The sequence below is a fragment of the Girardinichthys multiradiatus genome, chromosome 22 (assembly GCF_021462225.1).
Source record: "Girardinichthys multiradiatus isolate DD_20200921_A chromosome 22, DD_fGirMul_XY1, whole genome shotgun sequence".
NCBI lineage: Eukaryota > Metazoa > Chordata > Actinopteri > Cyprinodontiformes > Goodeidae > Girardinichthys > Girardinichthys multiradiatus.
The window spans coordinates 39,768,571-39,787,520 of record NC_061814.1 but is presented as its reverse complement, the minus strand read 5'-3'; the positions used below and the strand labels follow the sequence as shown (position 1 = coordinate 39,787,520).

The 18,950-nt window shown below is 43.1% G+C and overlaps 1 protein-coding gene across 6 annotated transcripts in view; it reads right to left on the bottom strand.

Moving 5' to 3' along the window:
• Positions 1-18,950, bottom strand: part of LOC124859066 (kinase non-catalytic C-lobe domain-containing protein 1) — a 91,393-nt gene that overhangs the window by 33,528 nt on the left and 38,915 nt on the right. For all 6 annotated transcript variants that reach the window (XR_007036005.1, XR_007036004.1, XM_047351555.1 and 3 more), the window contains 6 exons: positions 17,365-17,442; positions 17,095-17,179; positions 11,346-11,541; positions 10,482-11,161; positions 9,028-9,166; positions 1,558-1,817 (listed from right to left, as the gene is read on the bottom strand). Coding sequence is in view for 4 of the 6 variants with exons in the window: in XM_047351555.1 (XP_047207511.1) it covers positions 1,558-1,817; positions 9,028-9,166; positions 10,482-11,161; positions 11,346-11,541; positions 17,095-17,179; positions 17,365-17,442 (1,438 nt within the window). In the remaining 2 variants the exon portion in view is untranslated. The remainder of the gene's footprint in view (positions 1-1,557; positions 1,818-9,027; positions 9,167-10,481; positions 11,162-11,345; positions 11,542-17,094; positions 17,180-17,364; positions 17,443-18,950) is intronic.

The following is an 18,950-nucleotide window of genomic DNA, read 5'->3' as shown; positions in this document are numbered from 1 at the left end:
GCGTGGGCAGGATAGAGTAGGACATTTTAGTGCGATTAGAGTCGCCATTTAGAGTCTAATGTGTTCTGAATTGTATGTGCATGCCATCGTTTTGAAACTTGCTGGTACTTTTGGAGACCGCTGTGTCTCGCAAGTGTGTCTTTACCGTGCAAACACCTGTGCGCAGGTGCGCTGTGAAACTGAACTGTTATAATAACCTCATGAGGAAATTCACCATTTTCTTTGTCTTCAACTTAACTGCTTACTAGCATGCTGCCAAAAGTTTTATAACTCTTTGTGTGCTCACCCTGCCCAGAGTTGGGGGATGTTTTATGACTGTGCATCTCACTGAGCTACACTTTCTGGCGGGCTGCGCTCCCAAAGCTTCGTTCAACACCATATTCCCTTGTCATATTATCACTTTGGCCATAACTGCTGGTTGATTCCATACGCACTCACTGCTGTTTTGCTTTATTTTGTTTAGGTAGATATTTTACCCCCTTTTTGTGTAGAACTTTGCATGTTTGAGTAGGTGAAGATTATTAAATCGGAAGAGTGGATTGAATCAGGCTGTTATTTAATAAATATTCACATAGATAAAGAGAAGGCGTTTTGTGTTTATTTTGTGTAAGAGTGATTCATCAGTCAAAATAAGGTTAAAGTTTCACACGTTTTGGTAGAAACAGTTGATTAAACAGTGACATCTCTGGTAATAGTTATCAATTATTACTGAGTATTTAACGGTTGTAATTATCAGAGGCGTTGAGCCACAGTTACAACACCAGAAGACATCTCTGGTCTTTGATTCATAAACGAGGATTTTGGTTAAGAAATTAATTTTGTCAAATTATGATTGTTAATTATAATTCTTGATAAATATTAATTTATTAATAATCATAATTCCAACACAGGAAATATAAAAACAAACAAAAACGTAATAAAGAACATTGAGTGACTACAGCAGAAGAGTGAACATGCAAACATTCAAGGATTTATTACTCTTGTTTTAACAACTGAACAAACAAAAAAACTTTCAAATAGACAAAGTTTTAGTGGTAAATATAATCCGTATTTGAACAACTGTCTTGGTTTTTTATGTTGAACTTATAAATATGAAGATTAAACAACAATAAAACTTGATAAGATATTTCATTTTGAAAATGAAAAATAACATTAATGCTTAAATATCTTTACTTTGATCAACAATGCGGTAATGAATGCAAGTAGGCACAAGTGCATTTGTAAAATACAGGAATAAAATACTAGTTAATTGGTTATAAAAATCTTATAAAACTGTTTTATACCTTTTCAAGACAGTAGGTTGATTTTAATTGTAAAATTATGTACTCTATTTTATTGTCGTAATTGCTGTCATTATTTAGCATACTGAATGCTTTCAGATTCATAAACTGACAGATAATGCAAAAATATATCTGGACTTTTTTAATAAGATATTAATTAGAATATGTAATAACAAATCTTATTACCTCACAAATGCATCCAAAATTGAAATGTTGAAACAGATACCTGCATTATAATCCAAACCAGTTAAATGTGTGTAATAAGTGAGTTTCCTACCTTGACTTATCCAGTGCCAGCTTTTCTCCAATCTTATTTCAGCACCATCAAGTGCTTTCCCATCTTCCCCACAGAAAGTCAGGGCCTCTGTTCCCTCCCATACTCCAACAGCAACAGGGCGAGATGTGTGAATGTTCCCATTCAGATCGAGACAGCTGCGCAGGCAAACTTCTGTCTTCCCTCTGCAGGCAGCGGTAGTGAAGGCTGCCCTTTTCACAGCCTTTGATGGAGAGTACTCATTACAATCTCGGCATGGGGTGCTTCAGGAGGCAGATAACATACAGCGCATGGTGGAAATTAGTGAATTGATAATCATTAATGATTAAACAAATATTACAAAATGATATTCATTTAGTAGTGTTGAAAGACTAACAAAAAGATCAATAGGATGTTCAAAGATCAAGCACTGAGCATAAATGTTTTAAGGAGGAATTAAAGCATGTTAATCCGTAAAATACGGATCTGAAACAACTCCAAGAAGACAGGCAACATATATCACTGCAACCATCCTGCAGCTTATCAAAATGTCATCCTTGTCGACTCATAAAAAAGAGCTGGAAAAATCACAGAAAATATCCCTCCACAGCTGAGTCTTGTGAACCAGCCTACAGCCAGAGGAAAAGCATGTCCATCTCCCTGCAAAGCTGTTATATCTCCTTAACACAGCAGATTAAAGAGTCTCTTAGCATGCTGCCCTGAGCACAAGATCATGGCAACGATGGATAAAAAGGAGTCTGAGGGAACTGAGAGGCTAATCTCCCTGTTTGTCTATCACATATCACGTTTGTCTGCATTCATACGCTTAAGTTCTGCCAATTGCCAAGGGCTTATTCGAAGCATATTAGTGACAAAAGGAAGCAGTGGTTTATGTGTGTCTCCAGTGTGGAGTGAAATTTTGCTCCATGTTACAAACCACTCCGCTGTTACCATAGTGACAATTTAGCCTGTTGAGTTTAGTGCTTGCGTTACTTGCATACTATGTCAAAACCTCTTTAAATGCTTGTTATTGCTATGAATGAATACACTGAAGATGATTGGCTTGATTCTAGTGCTTCTTGTGATGTCATCAACCCAAATACAACCAAAGCAGAATTATTCCAGTCATAAACTTTGCATTTCTTACCCAGTTGTGTTTTTATTGTCAGGGTACATCTGCTCATGAAAATAAAATCACCACCATATCTTTAAAACATAAAACAACCAGTTAGTTATACTGCTGTTATAAAACATATTGAAATTTGAATTTATAATGTTATCTAACTATTTTGTTTTACTTTGATAGAATTATGCAAACATCTATGGTAAACCTTTTAAATTCAATGGTAATTCTTAAGTAAAAGTGCTTAATATGCAGAAAATAATGCCTTTTTTACCATTCTGCTCTTTAAAGATTAACAATTGGTGAAGGAAGGTGATGAGCGGCTGAGATCTGCTGTGCGTAAGTAATATGGCGGTATACTAGTAAACAAACAAACACAACAAACTCAAGTAAAACAAGCCATAAAAAATTTTAAAATACTAACCACTTTTCACAATAAAACAAACTGGACGAGGAAACCTTGGACAGCCTGGAGAGCTATGTGGATGAATGTTTTGAAAACAAGTACAAGCTGCTTGTCTATTTTTCCTGTAGCCCATCCCAGCCTTGTGCAGGTCTACTATTTTATCCCTGATGTCCTTACACAGCTCTCTGGTCTTGGCCACTATGTAGAGGTTGGAGTTTGTTTGGTTTAGTGCGTGTAAAGGTGCCTTTTATACAGATATTGAGTTCAAACAGGTGCAGTTAATACAGGTAATAAGCGGAGAACAGGAGAACTTAAAGAAGAACTAACAGGCCTGTGAGAACCGGGATTCTTCCTGGTTGTTAGGTGATCAAATACTTATGTCATACAATTAAATGCTAATTAATTACTTAAAAATCCCACAATGTGATTTTCTGGATTTTTGTTTTAGATTCCATCACTCACTGTTCAAGAGTACCTATGATAAAAAGTCTTCTACAGCTCGTTGACTTACATTTCAGACACTGTGATACATCGTACAGCCGTCAGCAATCATGCTCCTGTCTCTTTAACTCTAGTAAATAGGAAAAAAAACTCACAAAGCAAAAGATGGAGGCTTATTACGTGAAGATTTTATTAAAAATTTTAAAGAAGATTGAACTTCATATTTGGAGTGTAACAACCTCCCTGGGACATCAACACCTGTTCTCTGGGAGGCAGGGTAAGCAGTAATGAGAGGTAAAATACACTGAAAACAAATGTATTCAGGAATTAGAAGAAACAATTAAATTATTAGAAGCTCTCCAGGAAGAGGGAATGCTGGGTAAACTATGTAAAGCAAAACTAGAATTAAATGAAATTGTCAGATCCACGGTGGCTGTGTGTTTTTCCCTCTGCTCAGGGTGGGACTGGCAGGTGCTGCCATACAGGTGTTTCTCATCTGAGTGTAATCAGCTGGGCTTCATAAGGAGCTGGAACCTGGACAGAGGCATCAGCTCATTGTCTCCACCAGTGTGGTAAACTGACCATGATCTGCAGCTCTGCAGTTCTCCTGAAACTTTTCTGATCGCCTTGTTTTACCGTGCCTTGCAGATCTGATTCTGTGGAGACAGTTTTGGATTCCTGAGTTCCTGTTTTCTTCGTGTCATGCTCAGACGAGCATCTGAACCCAAGCCCGGTCGATCCAGCCGTGAGTCTCCATTTCACTCCAACCTCCAGCCCAGCTGCTCAAGAGCCTCCTCTTGGGAACACCTGACTCTCGCTCACCTGCCTGTCCACTCTCCAACACTGCCTACCCGAACACAGCGGAGCTACCCAAGAAACAAACAGCAGGAACTGAAGAATCTCACCTCTCCGTTCCTCACTCTCTGCCAACCTCAGCCACTGTGGAAAAGACTTATTTTTCCCCAGCAAGTCTCCAGCCTCGTCATCCGTAAGTCAGCCTCAGAACCTCTCTGCTCTATTCGCCATTTCTTCCCTGGAGCCTCAGCAACCCCTCTCCTTTTTCAGTGGCAATCCAGATTCCTTCAGCAGAGCCAGTCCGAGCTCTGATTCATTTCAGCCAGTGTTTCTAAATAAACTGTTAAAACGCTGTTTTGGTCCTCGTGGTTGTGTCACTTCCAGTCACAGAAATTAAATCATGACAGAAATTATTGACGAAAACACCCAATTCTTAGTAAAAAGACTTTGAAAATGGCAATAAATCAAGTAGCGTTTTAGCTAACTAGCTAAAAATAAATAAAAGACAACTACATTTGCTTATATAGACTCGACAGGCAATACAGTTTATGATCCTGAAAGAATAAATGGCACTTTCAAAGATTTTTACAAAGCTTTATACTCACCACAGATAGACCCGTCAGATAATGACATTGATTAATTTCTGGATAAAGTAACACTTTCTAAATTGACAGATAATCAAGCGGTGGCCCTGGACTTACCACTGGCATCAGCTGAAATCAAGGAAGCCATCAAAAGCATGTCCACTAAAAAGGCTCCAGAACCAGATGGATTTCCAACAGAGTTCTGCAAAAATTATGGAATATTTTAGCTCCAATATTCAACAGAATGTTGCAGGAAACCGAGGAAAATGGCAAACTTCCGCCAAATATAAATTCTGCCAACATTACTCTCCAGTTAAAACCAGGAGAAGACTTAAAGTATTAATGTTTCTCCTGTCCTGGTGCCAAGTGCACTGATGGAAACCCTTATGTTTGAACATGGTGTTCATTATGGACAATCCATGACTAGCACAGAAGTCCAATAACAAAACACCACTCGGATTCAGATCGGGGAGACCATTCCTCCCGATCACGCCTCTCCAGGTGTCACTGTCCTTTCCCATGTGGGCGTTGAAGTCCCCCAGCAGAATAATGGCGTCCCTGGGAGTGGCACTATCCAGCAACCCCGACAGGGACGCCAAGAAGGCCTGGGACTCCCCAATACCCCCCGGCCCGTAGGCCGAAACAACAGTCAGAGACCTGTCCCCACCCCGAAGGCGCAGGGATGCCACCCTGTCATCCACTGGGGTAAACCCCAACACAAGACGGCTGAGCTGGTGGGCAACAAGCAAACCCACCCCAACTCCCACCTCCGGGAGAGCTTTGACTAGATTCCGGTGTTGGGACCACAGCTATGTTTACAACGTGAAAGGCCAGTACACTTTCCTGGAACTTTCAAAATAAATTGCACTGACCTACTTCCGGCACAGCCAGGAAACAGGGTAACTGCGGATTTCCTGTGACATTACTGTCCAAATAAAAGCACCACTCTTGCTGCATCCTGCCTCTTCCACACGGCCTCCAGAGGGACTGGATAGGGGGGAACAGCACGCTAATGTCTCTTTGCTGGCAAAAAGACATAAACTCTTCAAACTGGATCCAAGGGTGTCATAAGATCATGCGATCATATGCACAAGTTAAGTACTGATGAATTACTGTTGAAAGAATCCGGTATTCATTCATAAAAGGGAAATCAAGGTATAAGCATAGCTTTACTTTCTCTCTGAGGCCTTCAGAAGCAAACTGTGCTCCAGAGAGTTCCCTGCAGAGACACTGAGAATCTGAAGGAAGGACAACAGCCCCGCATCACCGTGGTTACGGTAATGTGCAGTTGGTTGGCGCCTGTTTACAGTGGGGGTGGGAGGCTGCTGACCTTGACTGGGGACATTATCGGGCGGTGGAAGGAGTACTTCAAGGATCTCCTCAATCCTGCCATCACGCATTCCCTGGTGGAAACAGAGGCTGTGGACTTGGGGTTGATGAGATCCACCCTGAGTACCTGAAGTCCGGTCTCTGTACAAGCGGAGCAGGAGTTTGGTCCACATTGCCGGCACTAAGTTGGATCGGTTCCCGGTGCATGTTGAACTCCGGCAGGGTTGCCCTTTGTCACCGGTCCTGTTCATAACTTTTATGGACAGGATTTCTAGATGCAGCCAAGGGCCGGAGGGGGTCTGGTTTGCCTGTTGAGGTGTCTCGAGCATCTATACCGCATGCCTCCTGGACGCCTCCTCGGGAGGTGTTCCAGGCACGTCCCACTGGTAGGAGGCCCTGGGGACGGCCCAGGACACGCTGGAGGTACTATGTCTCTCCGGCTGGCCTGGGAACGCCTTGGGCTCCCCCCGGAGGAGCTGGAGGAGGTGCCTGGGGAGAGGGACGTCTGGGCATCTCTGCTGAGTCTGCTGCCCCCGCAACTCGGTCCCGGATAAAGCGGAAAACGACGAGCCAAGAGACGATGTTTCTCCTAGATTAGCAAATTTAACAAAACTAAACCATATCCCGCGTTTAAAAAAAAAAAAGTGGAAGATGATTTTGCTAGATGGAAATCTCTACCCATATCACTCATGGGCAAGGTTGCTTCAATAAAAATGATAGTCTTGCCAAAAATCAATTATTTATTCTCAGTTATCCAAAATAAACCATTATCTGACTGGTTTAGATCTCTGGACTCCTCCATCACTAAATTTATTTACGTATCTTTGCGTATTAGCTTACAAATGCTACAGAAGACCGGAGATAAAAGAGGACTAGATCTGCCTAACTTTCACCATTACTTCATAGCTAATAGGCTATAATACATCTCAAAATGGTTTAAACACTGTCCTCTGGATGAACCCTAGCTAGATGAGGAACAGACATCATGCAATAATATTGAAATTTCAGACCTACCATTTAGTAGCTCAAATATAAAACGACATGTTTGCTTTAAAAGCCTCAATATCAGCTCCTCTCTCAGCATGGTGGGAGTATCTAAAAATGACAGGGCCCTCACTAATCCCATCCAGACGTACAACCACCTGGAACAACCCTGACATCCTACAAAAAAATAATATGATAAACTTCCCAGATTGGAGGAGGAAAGGAATTGAAAACCTGGAACATATATTGAAAGGATTTCAGTTCATCTAATTTAACAGATTAATTATACAATATGGGATGGACAATAATACATTTTGTTGAATACATATCAACAAAGCACTGTTGCCTTGCAGCAACAAGGTCCTGGGTTCAATTGCCGGCTGGGGATCTTTCTGCATGGAGTTTGCATGTTCTCCCCGTGCATGCGTGGGTTCTCACCGGGTACTCCGGCTTCCTTCCACAGTCCAAAGACATGCCTGTTAGGTTGATTGGTCACTCTAAATTGTCCTTAGGTGTATTAATGCGTGTTTGCATGGCTGTTCGTGTGTTGCCCTGTGATGGACTGGCGACCTGTCCAGGGTGTACCCCGCCTCTCGCCCATAGACTGCTGGAGATAGGCACCAGCTTCCCCGCAACCCACTATGGAATAAGTGGTAGAAAATGACTGACTGACATATCAACAAATTAAATCTATAATAAAAAATAAATTTAGGCCCAATAACGAGCAAACATTCTCGTCTCATATATGTTTAAGAACTTTTAAAATGACTAACCCCAGTTTACAATTAATACATTAATACAATATAAAATCCTTCTTAGAGTACAATATACAGACCAACAGGTCTTCAGGATGGGTTTTGCACCATCTAATACTTGCTTACAGTGTACAGGCAATATGCCTGACAATTACATCCATGCACTATGGGCGGGGGACTGGGTGTCGGGGCTGGAGATCAGGGTATGAGGGTATGGGCAGTTCCTTGGGGGGCAGGGGTGTTGGTCCTGGTTTTTGGTCGGCTCTCGGGGCCCGGTAAACGCGCCTGTGCCTCCCTCCTTTATTAGAACTCGGCGAACGGGGGTGCCTGCTGGAGTCTGCCCGGGCGCTGGCTGACCCTCTTCCCCAAATATTTTTCTTGCGGTGATTGGGATGTGGCTTCGCCTTGGTGGAGGGGCTGGCTGGCCTGGTTGGTGCGGCAGCATATGCTGTGCGGGAGTGTTTGCAGCCGGCATGCTTGAGCGCCTCTGGAGTTTGGGTGTGGGGTTGGCAAGGTCCCCATTCTTTGGCGTGCTGTGGTGGACGTCCTCCAATGTTTCCTTCTGTGACTCTGGGCCCCGGCCTAGTGCCGGGCTGCGATTGTTGTCGGGTGGATGGAGCGGTGGAGCACGCCTTGTACCTGCCTTGGGGTGGCTGGCGGGTTGTGCTCGGCCTGGCCCGGTTTGAAGTTTGGCTTCATCTGAGCAGAGCATCTTCTTCCACATATTAGCTATGTGCCCTACATGGCTTATGGCAAACTGCAAACCTGACTTCTGAGGCCAACAAATGCCTTCTTCCGGCATCTCTTCTCTTAAGGCCAGATTTGAGTAGGGCACAGTAAATAGTTATCCTCTTAACAGATTCTGCCACCGGAAAATAGAATATATGTGGCAGGAGGTCAAATGCCTTTTGATAAATGACTTATTTATGCCTAAGAATTAATTACTCATATCGAAATCTACTAAGACAACAGAGCAGAGGAGAGCAGCAAGAATAAAGCAAACAGGCACCGGCCCTGCTCATATGAGCAGCCAAGTATTTAACTGTTAAAAGATAATCAAAGAAAAGATCTGCTCACAGTGTTGAACAGCTGTAGTTCACCAGGCAATGTAACACACCCAGCAAGTCATCTTCCCAATGCAAATCACAGAATCTTTTCTTCACAACACTGGCAAACTGCTGGCACTGGAGTCCCTTCAGAGTGAAAAGGTACTTCCCTGGGAAAAATAAATAAAAACAAGATTATCTTCACATAAAAATGTTCAAAGAGTTCAAGAAGAGGTTCCTTCAAACTCAGTTCAAAGGTAAGTGATCTTAAAGGGACATAAGGGTAACAGAAACAATGGACTGTTACTTTTTTCGAAAACTACAGGTATACACCAATCAGGTATAACATAATATTACTTGGAGAGGTGTGTGGGATATATTTATAAGCAGATGGACATCTTGACCTCAACGTTAATGTGTGACAAGCATCAAAATTGGACAAGTATAAAGATTTGAGTGACTATAACTGGGGTTAAATTACGAAGGCACACTAAAACTACAACTCTTGTGGGGTGTTCCCAGTCTGCAGTGCTCAAAAATGGTAGTAAACCCTCCATAGGGTCACTAATGCACCTGAGGAATTCAGGCTGGGTCATAAGGTCCTGTTCAATAGATGAACTTCTGTGGCTAAAATTGCTGAAGATGTTAAAGCTAGTTTTGAAAGAAAGGTGTCAGAATTTACTTTAAGTCACAGTTTGTAGTTTATGGACTGCATAACCGCAGACCAATCAGCTTGCCCATGCCAGTGATAATGTTATGCATCTGAAGATATGTTAACTATCAAAAGGCATATTCTGAATTAATGTTGGTTGAATCTGGTTGAAGCTGTAAAATAAATTAGTCATTTATTAAAGTAGCATAATTTCTTGATGAGAAATTAAAATAAATATCTGCCTATTCGGTGGGCAAAAATCGCCAGTATTAAAAGTAGAAATTGTCATTTCTACTTTTAATATTCCATACAGCCACATTTTTGCCATGTGTTGACTTTTTCCTCTTTGCACATTGTTTTGCACAATTGCCCAGAATCTTGAGTTCTTACTAATGCTCTCTTCTCTTCAGCACACCTCCCAGGTTCCCTGTAGGATTAAGTTCAACAAGTTCAAGTGGCTCTCTGCTTGTAACATCTGCATTATTTGAATGTTTTTCCTTTTTTGAAGACTGGCTATGAGTACCCAACCTCATATTTATACCCAAGAGATGTAGAATGCCGAAGTAAAATGATCAAAGAGATTTAGTTACATTTATTTTATAGGAGTTTTTAAATGAGCCAATAAGTTATTTTGTAAAAATGTATTTTGAGGTTTTGAGGGTATCTTTACATCTATCTCTTCAAGGAGGCCAGGGCGTGTTGACAGCTCCGTATTACTACACTCTATACTTTTCAAGAAAACAACAATTTCAATCAGCAACAATGCACAGATATTTTAAGTTGTTTTTCTCCCTATATAAAAGGATTGTGTTGCACTTTCCAAGTATACATACCCATGATTATGTCTTGACAGCCATTGTCTAAGCATCCAGTAGTTGAAAACTGTCCTTTGAGCAGGTCAATCACGTCCTGCAGGGCAGGTTGATCTCTGAAGAGAGCCTCCTTTTCACCTTGTGTTTTAGTGTCTGTCTGTCCACAGCACGCTTGATGTGAAGCATGATCCAGGGAGCTGTCGGAGCTACCACTTAAATAAAATAGATCCTGAGTCCCAGACCTCACAGTACCGCTCACAGGGTCAATAAACAGACCCCCATTGCTCATCTGACCTGTTATCAGCCCTCTCAAAGACTGTGGGATCAAAGAGGGGGTTATATCCAACCTATTTAGAGACTTAGGAGCTCTGACCTTGACGGGCACCAAAGAAAGACATTCTGTCATGGGATCCTGCCAAAAGAGGTAATTGTTGAAAATGCCACAGCTGTTGAGGTTAGTGGATAAGGGGGAGGAGAGGCTGGGAAGAGAGACTTCAAAGAGGGAAACGTCAGAGAGAACTGAAGGAGAGTCCTCAGGTATCGAGCTGGATGTTTTGGAAGAAGTGCTCATGACTGTGTGACAGTCAGTCAGCTTTTGTGAATGTCGATTGGCTTTGGAAGGTGATTGATGCTGATGTTGAGGGGCATCTAGGCAGCATTCCATATCATGAGCACTGTTCCTTGTCAGTCTGTGTGCTGTCCTGTAAAAGAGACAACTTACCTAAGTTAGGAAGCATGTTGTGATCTTGTTAGTTTGTCCTTTCTGTCCTTATGGATTTGTAATGAGTATTGCAACAAATGTTAATATAAAGTGAAGGTTATACATGCACCCTATTGTATTAGATTATCATGATTATACTCATGTACTGTATTTTGATGTCCTACCCTATAGTGACAGTTCCTAGATGCTGGCTCTCCTGCTCCTCCATCTCCCTTTCATTGGTCAGGATGATGGGGGTGAAGTGTGTGGCAGTGGAAATGAAGGCCTCTGGGAGCTGGAGTTCCATGTTGACTGGATAGCTGTGGGGAACAGGGCCAGGCACAGGAGCCAGTCGGCTCTCAGTGGCCATGGGCACAAAGCCTATACGTGGTTACAACAATCCCAGACACAATATCAGTGATATTGTCTCATGCAATACACACTGTTTAATTACAAAGTGTTTTGTAATGTTAACACTCAGGGAAATGAACCTATAAACTACACACAATAATGTATCCACAGGCAAGATATGAAGTAGTAAATTTCTCACTGTGCTTAAATTGCTAACAAGCACTGATATAAATGTAGTGTATACAGTGATTTAAAAAACTTTTCATATCCCTCAAACTTTTTAACATTTCATCACCTTACCACAACTTCATTGAATTGTATTTGATAGACTGACATGAAGTAGCATATAATTGATAAGTAAATAAATATTTTTTTTTATAGATAAAGATTTGTGTGGCATGCATTTCAATCTGAAAAGACTCACAAAGAAAAGGGATGGCAATTAGAAAAGTTTTAATAATGTGAAACATGGTTATTTCTTTGGCGCTCTGACCTGGGAGGAAGACATGAATGCTGAGAATGACATGAACTAATATGAACTTTTGTAAGGTTTAGATTTAGAGATGTCTTCCCCCCGATACGATACTGGTGGTGAATTGGCGGCCAGGGAGCGAGGAACGTGGGAGGAGATGGGAACGAAGATGGTGGAGGTGGGGTGGAGGAGGGATGAGCTCAGCTGACAAGATGAGGATGAAGCAAGGCATCGGAAGGTGATTGGATGTAGAATAAGGCAGACAGGATGCTGACTGTAAGGCCGGGAGACGCACAGAAGAGTCATTGGAAGGTGGAGGCAGTGAAGGTGAGTCTTTCATTCTGAATTTTCGTCTGAACTCCATTTGTCTCCAGCCCTCTGTGTGAGCACTTTGTAGAACCACTTTTTGCTGCAATTACTAATTATTATTAATATTTTTGGGGTATGTCTCTACTAGCTTTGCACAGGTAGAAAGCTCATTCTTCCTTGCAAAACAGCTTAAACTCAATCAGAATGGACAGAAAACATCAGTGAACTTCAATTTTCTAGCCTATTTGGATTTAGGTCTGGACTTTGACTGGGCCATTCAAACAGATATATATAGAATCAGAATCAGAATCAGAAAAGCTTTATTGCCAAGTACGTTTTTGGACATACAAGGAATTTGTTTTGGCGTAGTCGGTGCAATACAGTACAAATTAAACAGTATAAACATATCTACAATATAATATAAATATATGTGCACAGTTTTAAGTGAGTGAGAGTAAATATAGAGCAGTATAAGATGCAAGAGCAATACAACAGTGCAGGTGATCATTGTGCAAGTATGGCAGTGCAAGTAAAGCAGGAGTCCAAGCTGAGCGTTAATGTAACGCATAGAGTTACAAGTTACAGGTGTCCTGTCAGCAAAAAAAGGGTGTGTGGGGGAAAGGGAGAGTGTCAGGGTGGTTTCTGGGCTTTGTTAACCAGGCTGGTGGCAGATGGGAAAAAACTGTTCTTGTGGCGTGAGGTTTTGGTCCGGATGGACCGCAGCCTCCTGCCAGAGGGGAGAGTCTCAAAAAGTCTGTGACCGGGGTGGGAGGGATCAGCCAGAATCTTCCCTGCCCGCTTCAGGGTCCTGGAGGTGTACAGTTCCTGGAGCGACAGTAGACTGCAGCCAATCACCTTCTCAGCAGACCGAATGACACGCTGCAGCCTGCCCTTATCCTTGGCTGTAGCAGCGGCGTACCAGATGGTAATGGAGGAGGTGAGGATGGACTCAATGATGGCTGTGTAGAAGTGCACCATCATAGTCTTTGGCAGGTTGAATTTCTTCAGCTGCCGCAGGAAGAACATCCTCTGCTGGGCTTTCTTGATGAGGGAGCTGATGTTTGGCTCCCACTTGAGATCCTGGGAGATGATGGTTCCCAGGAAGCGGAAAGATTCCACAGTGTCAATTGTGGAGTCACAGAGGGTGATGGGGGCAGGTGGGGCTGGGTTCTGCCTGAAGTCCACAACCATCTCCACTGTCTTTAGAGCGTTGAGCTCAAGATTGTTCTGGCTGCACCAGTCCAACAGATGGTCCACCTCCCATCTGTACGTGGACTCGTCACCATCAGAGATGAGTCCGATCAGGGTGGTGTCGTCCGCAAACTTCAGAAGCTTGACAGACTGGTGACTGGAGGTGCAGCTGTTGGTGTACAGGGAGAAGAGCAGAGGAGAGAGAACACAGCCTTGGGGGGAACCGGTGCTGATGGTCAGGGAGTCAGAGACGTGCTTCCCCAGCCTCACGCGCTGCTTCCTGTCAGACATGAAGTCAGTGATCCACCTGCAGGTGGAGTCGGGCACACTCAGCTGGGAGAGCTTCTCCTGGAGCAGAGCTGGGACGATGGTGTTGAAGGCAGAGCTGAAATCCACAAACAGGATCCTGGCATAGGTTCCTGTGGAGTCCAGGTGCCGGAGGATGAAGTGAAGGGCTAGGTTGACTGCATCATCTACAGACCTGTTGGCTCTGTAGGCAAACTGCAGGGGGTCCAGGAGGGGGTCGGTGATGTCTTTTAGGTGTGAGAGCACAAGGCGCTCAAAGGACTTCATCACCACAGAGGTCAGGGCGACGGGTCTGAAGTCATTAAGCCCTGTGGTCCTTGGCTTCTTGGGAACAGGGACGATGGTGGAGGACTTGAAGCAGGCTGGCACATGACATGTCTCCAGTGAGGTGTTAAAAATGTCTGTGAAGACTGGAGCTGATCAGCTGATCAGCACAGTGCTTCAGGCTGGCTGGTGAGACAGAATCCGGACCAGCAGCTTTCCGGGGGTTCTCTCTCCTGAAGAGTTTGTTGACGTCCCTCTCCTGGATGGAAAGAGCCGTCCTCGGCGTGGGTAGGGGGCTGGTGGTGGGGAACTTCGGGGTGGGGGTTGGAGGTGCCAAGGCCCCTCTTGAGGTTGGGGAGGTGGGGGTGGTGGATTGTGCCTGCAGCTGTTGGGGGGCGTCGTGGGGTTGGTTGCAGGACTCTCCCTTTGTCTTTCAAAGCGGCAGTAGAACTCGTTCAGGTCGTTGGCGAGGCGTCGGTCGTTGATGGAGTGGGGGGCTTTCGGCTTGTAGTTGGTGATTTGCTTGAGCCCTTTCCAGACAGACGAAGAGTCGTTGGCTGAGAACTGGTTTTGGAGCTTCTCAGAGTACAGTCGTTTGGCCTCTTTCACTGCCTTGCCAAACTTGTACTTAGCCTCTCTGTATATGTCTTTGTCCCCACTCCTGAAGGCCTCTTCCTTATCCAGTCTTAACCTTCTGAGTTTAGCTGTGAACCAGGGTTTGTCGTTGTTGTAACTCACCCTGGTGCATGATGGTACACAGCTGTCCTCACAGAAGCTGATGTAGAAAGTCACAGCCTCTGTGTACTCGTCCAGACTGTTGGTAGTAGTCCTGAACACATCCCAGTCTGTACAGCCTAAACATGCCTGGAGATTCTCCACAGCCTCACTGCTCCACTTCCTTGTCGTCCTCACAACAGGTTTGCAGAGCTTTAGTTTCTGCCTGTATGCAGGAATCAGGTGGACCATGATGTGGTCGGATTGGCCCAGTGCAGCACGTGGGACGGCGTGATGAGCGTCTCTGATGGTGGTGTAACAGTGATCCAGAATGTTGTCCTCTCTGGTCGGACATTTTATAAACTGTCTATATTTGGGGAGTTCGTGGGTGAGATTACCTTTGTTAAAGTCGCCAACGACGATTACTAAGGAGTCCGGGTTGGTCCGCTCCACACTCAGTATATATATACAGGGGTTGGACAATGAAACTGAAACACCTGTCATTTTAGTGTGGGAGGTTTCATGGCTAAATTGGACCAACCTGGTAGCCAGTCTTTATTGATTGCACATTGCACCAGTAAGAGCAGAGTGTGAAGGTTCAATTAGCAGGGTAAGAGCAAAGTTTTGCTCAAAATATTGAAATGCACACAACATTATGGGTAACATACCAGAGTTCAAAAGAGGACAAATTGTTGGTGCACGTCTTGCTGGCTCATCTGTGACCAAGACAGCAAGTCTTTGTGATGTATCAAGAGCCACGGTATCCAGGGTAATGTCAGCATACCACCAAGAAGGACGGACCACATCCAACAGGATTAACTGTGGACGCAAGAAGAAGCTGTCTGAAAGGGATGTTTGGGTGCTAACCCGGACTGTATCCAAAAAACATAAAACCACGGCTGCCCAAATCACGGCAGAATTAAATGTGCACCTCAACTCTCCTGTTTCCACCAGAACTGTCTGTCGGGAGCTCCACAGGGTTAATATACACGGCCGGGCTGCTATAGCCAAACCTTTGGTCACTCATGCCAATGCCAAACGTCGGTTTCAATGGTGCAAGGAACGCAAATCTTGGGCTGTGGACAATGTGAAACATGTATTGTTCTCTGATGAGTCCACCTTTAATGTTTTCCCCACATCCGGGAGAGTTACAGTGTGGAGAAGCCCCAAAGAAGCGTACCACCCAGACTGTTGCATGCCTAGAGTGAAGCATGGGGGTGGATCAGTGATGGTTTGAGCTGCCATATCATGGCATTCCCTTGGCCCAATACTTGTGCTAGATGGGCGCATCGCTGCCAAGGACTACTGAACCATTCTTGAAGACCATGCGCATCCAATGGTTCAAATATTGTATCCTGAAGGCGGTGCCGTGTATCAGGATGACAATGCATCAATACACACAGCAAGACTGGTGAAAGATTGGTTTGATGAACATGAAAGTGAAGTTGAACATCTCCCGTGGCCTGCACAGTCACCAGATCTAAATATGATTGAGCCACTTTGGGGTGTTTTGGAGGAGCGAGTCAGGAAACGTTTTCCTCCACCAGTATCACGTAGTGACCTGGCCACTATCCTGCAAGAAGAATGGCTTAAAATCCCTCTGACCACTGTGCAGGACTTGTATATGTCATTCCCAAGACGAATTGACGCTGTATTGGCTGCAAAAGGAGGCCCTACACCATACTAATAAATTACTGTGGTCTAAAACCAGGTGTTTCAGTTTCATTGTCCAACCCCTGTATATATATATATATATATATATATATATATATATATGCTTTGATTTAAACCATATTTTTGTAAGTCTGGCTTTAGCTTTACAGGTCATTGTCTTGCTAGAAGGTAAAGCTCTGCATCTTTCTTTTAAAGCTGTCTATTTCAGCCTCTAAGTTAATTTTTCAGAATGACCCAGTATTTAGCTCTTAGGATTTTGCCATCAACTCTGACCAGCTTCCATGTCCCTGCTAAAGATATGCATCCCCACAACATTATGCTGCCACCACCGTGTTTCACACTGGGGAAAGTGTGTCCAGGCTGATATATAGGGTTAGTTTTTAACAACATATTATTGCCACACTTTTTAGTTTTTTATTTGTAAAAACAAAAAAGCGGAAATGGTGCAAGAATTTTTTTCTATTTCACAAAATATCAGTAAAATAACTGAAGATTGTGGTTGTAATGTAGCAATATGTGAAAAAGTGGTATGAATAGATTTGAAGGACACCGTAATGGTTTGTACACTGGTACAACCATGGTTGCTACATTGGTATAAGCTAAATCCTGTATATTGCATGAGGGTCATTCATACTTAAACAGGACTTTTATACCACTGTTTTTTTGGGGTTCGTCAGTTGAGCACTGGTGATTATCACTCTCAATCAAATCTTCTGCATCGTGGCCTTTTGAAGCTGGCTAAAAAAAAGACACGACACTTTATCACAATAAAGAACCATGTTATCTCTTAATTATACAAAATAGATCAAGTATGACAAGCATGATACAGGGATTTACTGGCTCTGACTCCGGGGTTTATATAATCCCAGGAAAAAATAAATATAAATTAAACAGTGATGATTTATATGTGCAGAAAAGCTTACCGGGTGAACTCTGCTGATGAGGTTGCCCCAGACAGTCTCAGGGCTAATCCCCTGAAGAGACAGATTACAGAGGCAGCTCTGGAAAAAGAAAAAAAAAAACAAAACACGAAACAATACAGGATTAATAATATATTCAGTACTGCAGTCCAAAACTTTAAGCTGGAATTGAACCCCACACAAAATAAGATGCCTTACTTGTCACAGTTCCAGTTGTTTCAGTTCTAAATTATTCCAATTCCAGTTGTAAATTACTGCTCTGGCTGTAGATATGAGGAAGTTCAAGAGAGCAAGCACTTTTTTGTCAACCATGTCCTGCTTTATTATGATCAACACACATCTGCCATACATGAAATGCATGTCCTTTTTTTTTCTTATTTCAAAGAGTGGCAAAGGGAAATTGACCTTTTTCACATTATATTTACTGTCCAAGAAAATTATCCAAGAAAACATATTACTTATTGGGGGTCACTGATCAATTTATAAAAGGAAACATAAATTTTAAAATTGTTCCATTTACATTTATTTTGCAGCAATTTTGGAAGGTCCCAATATGTGTGGCTATAATTAAAGGTTAGATAAAGAAATGTGTGTAAAATTATTTAACTGAAATTAGAGACAATTTATTTTAAAGCTCCCTCTAAGCTGGTGTTTTCCAAGAGTCATATTTGGAACAAAAATTATATTAGTGTCATAAAGTGGGTGTTGGAAGTAAATAAGTAAAAAGCAAGAAAAATATCGATTTTACTGCTCTTTGGGGAATAGTCACATCAGATTAGACAAGGCCAACTTGCTAACTTCATCCCTACTGCTAAGAACGGTGGTGGCAGCACATGGTGTGGAGACAATTTTCTCCAGCAGGAACTGGGTGACTAGTCTGCATAGAGGGTAAGATTAAAGCAGCCAAATATAGAAAGAAACCTGCTCTAGCTTCCTCTTGACCTCAGTCTAAGGAGACGATTCATCTTCTAAAATGACAATTACCCGAAGCACACAGCCGAAATGGCAAAGCAGCAGCTTCAGAAGAGTCTGTGAATGTCCTTGAGTGGCACAGCCAGAGCCCAGACCTAAATCCAATTGAACATCTCTGGAAATAATTTATACAATTACTCACTAACTACTATGTCCATCCTACCTGACTGAGCTTAATACCCCAAACTCCCCAAAATCAGTGTGCCAAGGCTGTAGAGACATACAGTACACTGTCATAGCGCTGTATTTTTGTGATGGACCAGAGGCAGACAAGTACAGAGAGAGCAGAGTAGGATCAGTGAGAAACCTCCTTCTTTTATTGTCAGTGCTTACTTACAGGTGAGTGCAGGGCAACAAACTGTCCAGATACAGGCGTTGAAAACGTGTGTGTGTGTGTGTGGGGGGGGGGGGTTTGCAGCGGACTTCCCATGATGCCACTGGCTGTATATCGGATAGGCGCTAATGTCTCTTTGCTGGCAAAAAGACATAAACTCTTCAACTGGATCCGAGAGTGTCATACGATCATCGATCATATGCACTAAGATAAGTACAAATGAATCACTGTCTCCGGTAGATTCATTCATGAACGGGAATTAAGGTACAAGCCTGGCTTGACT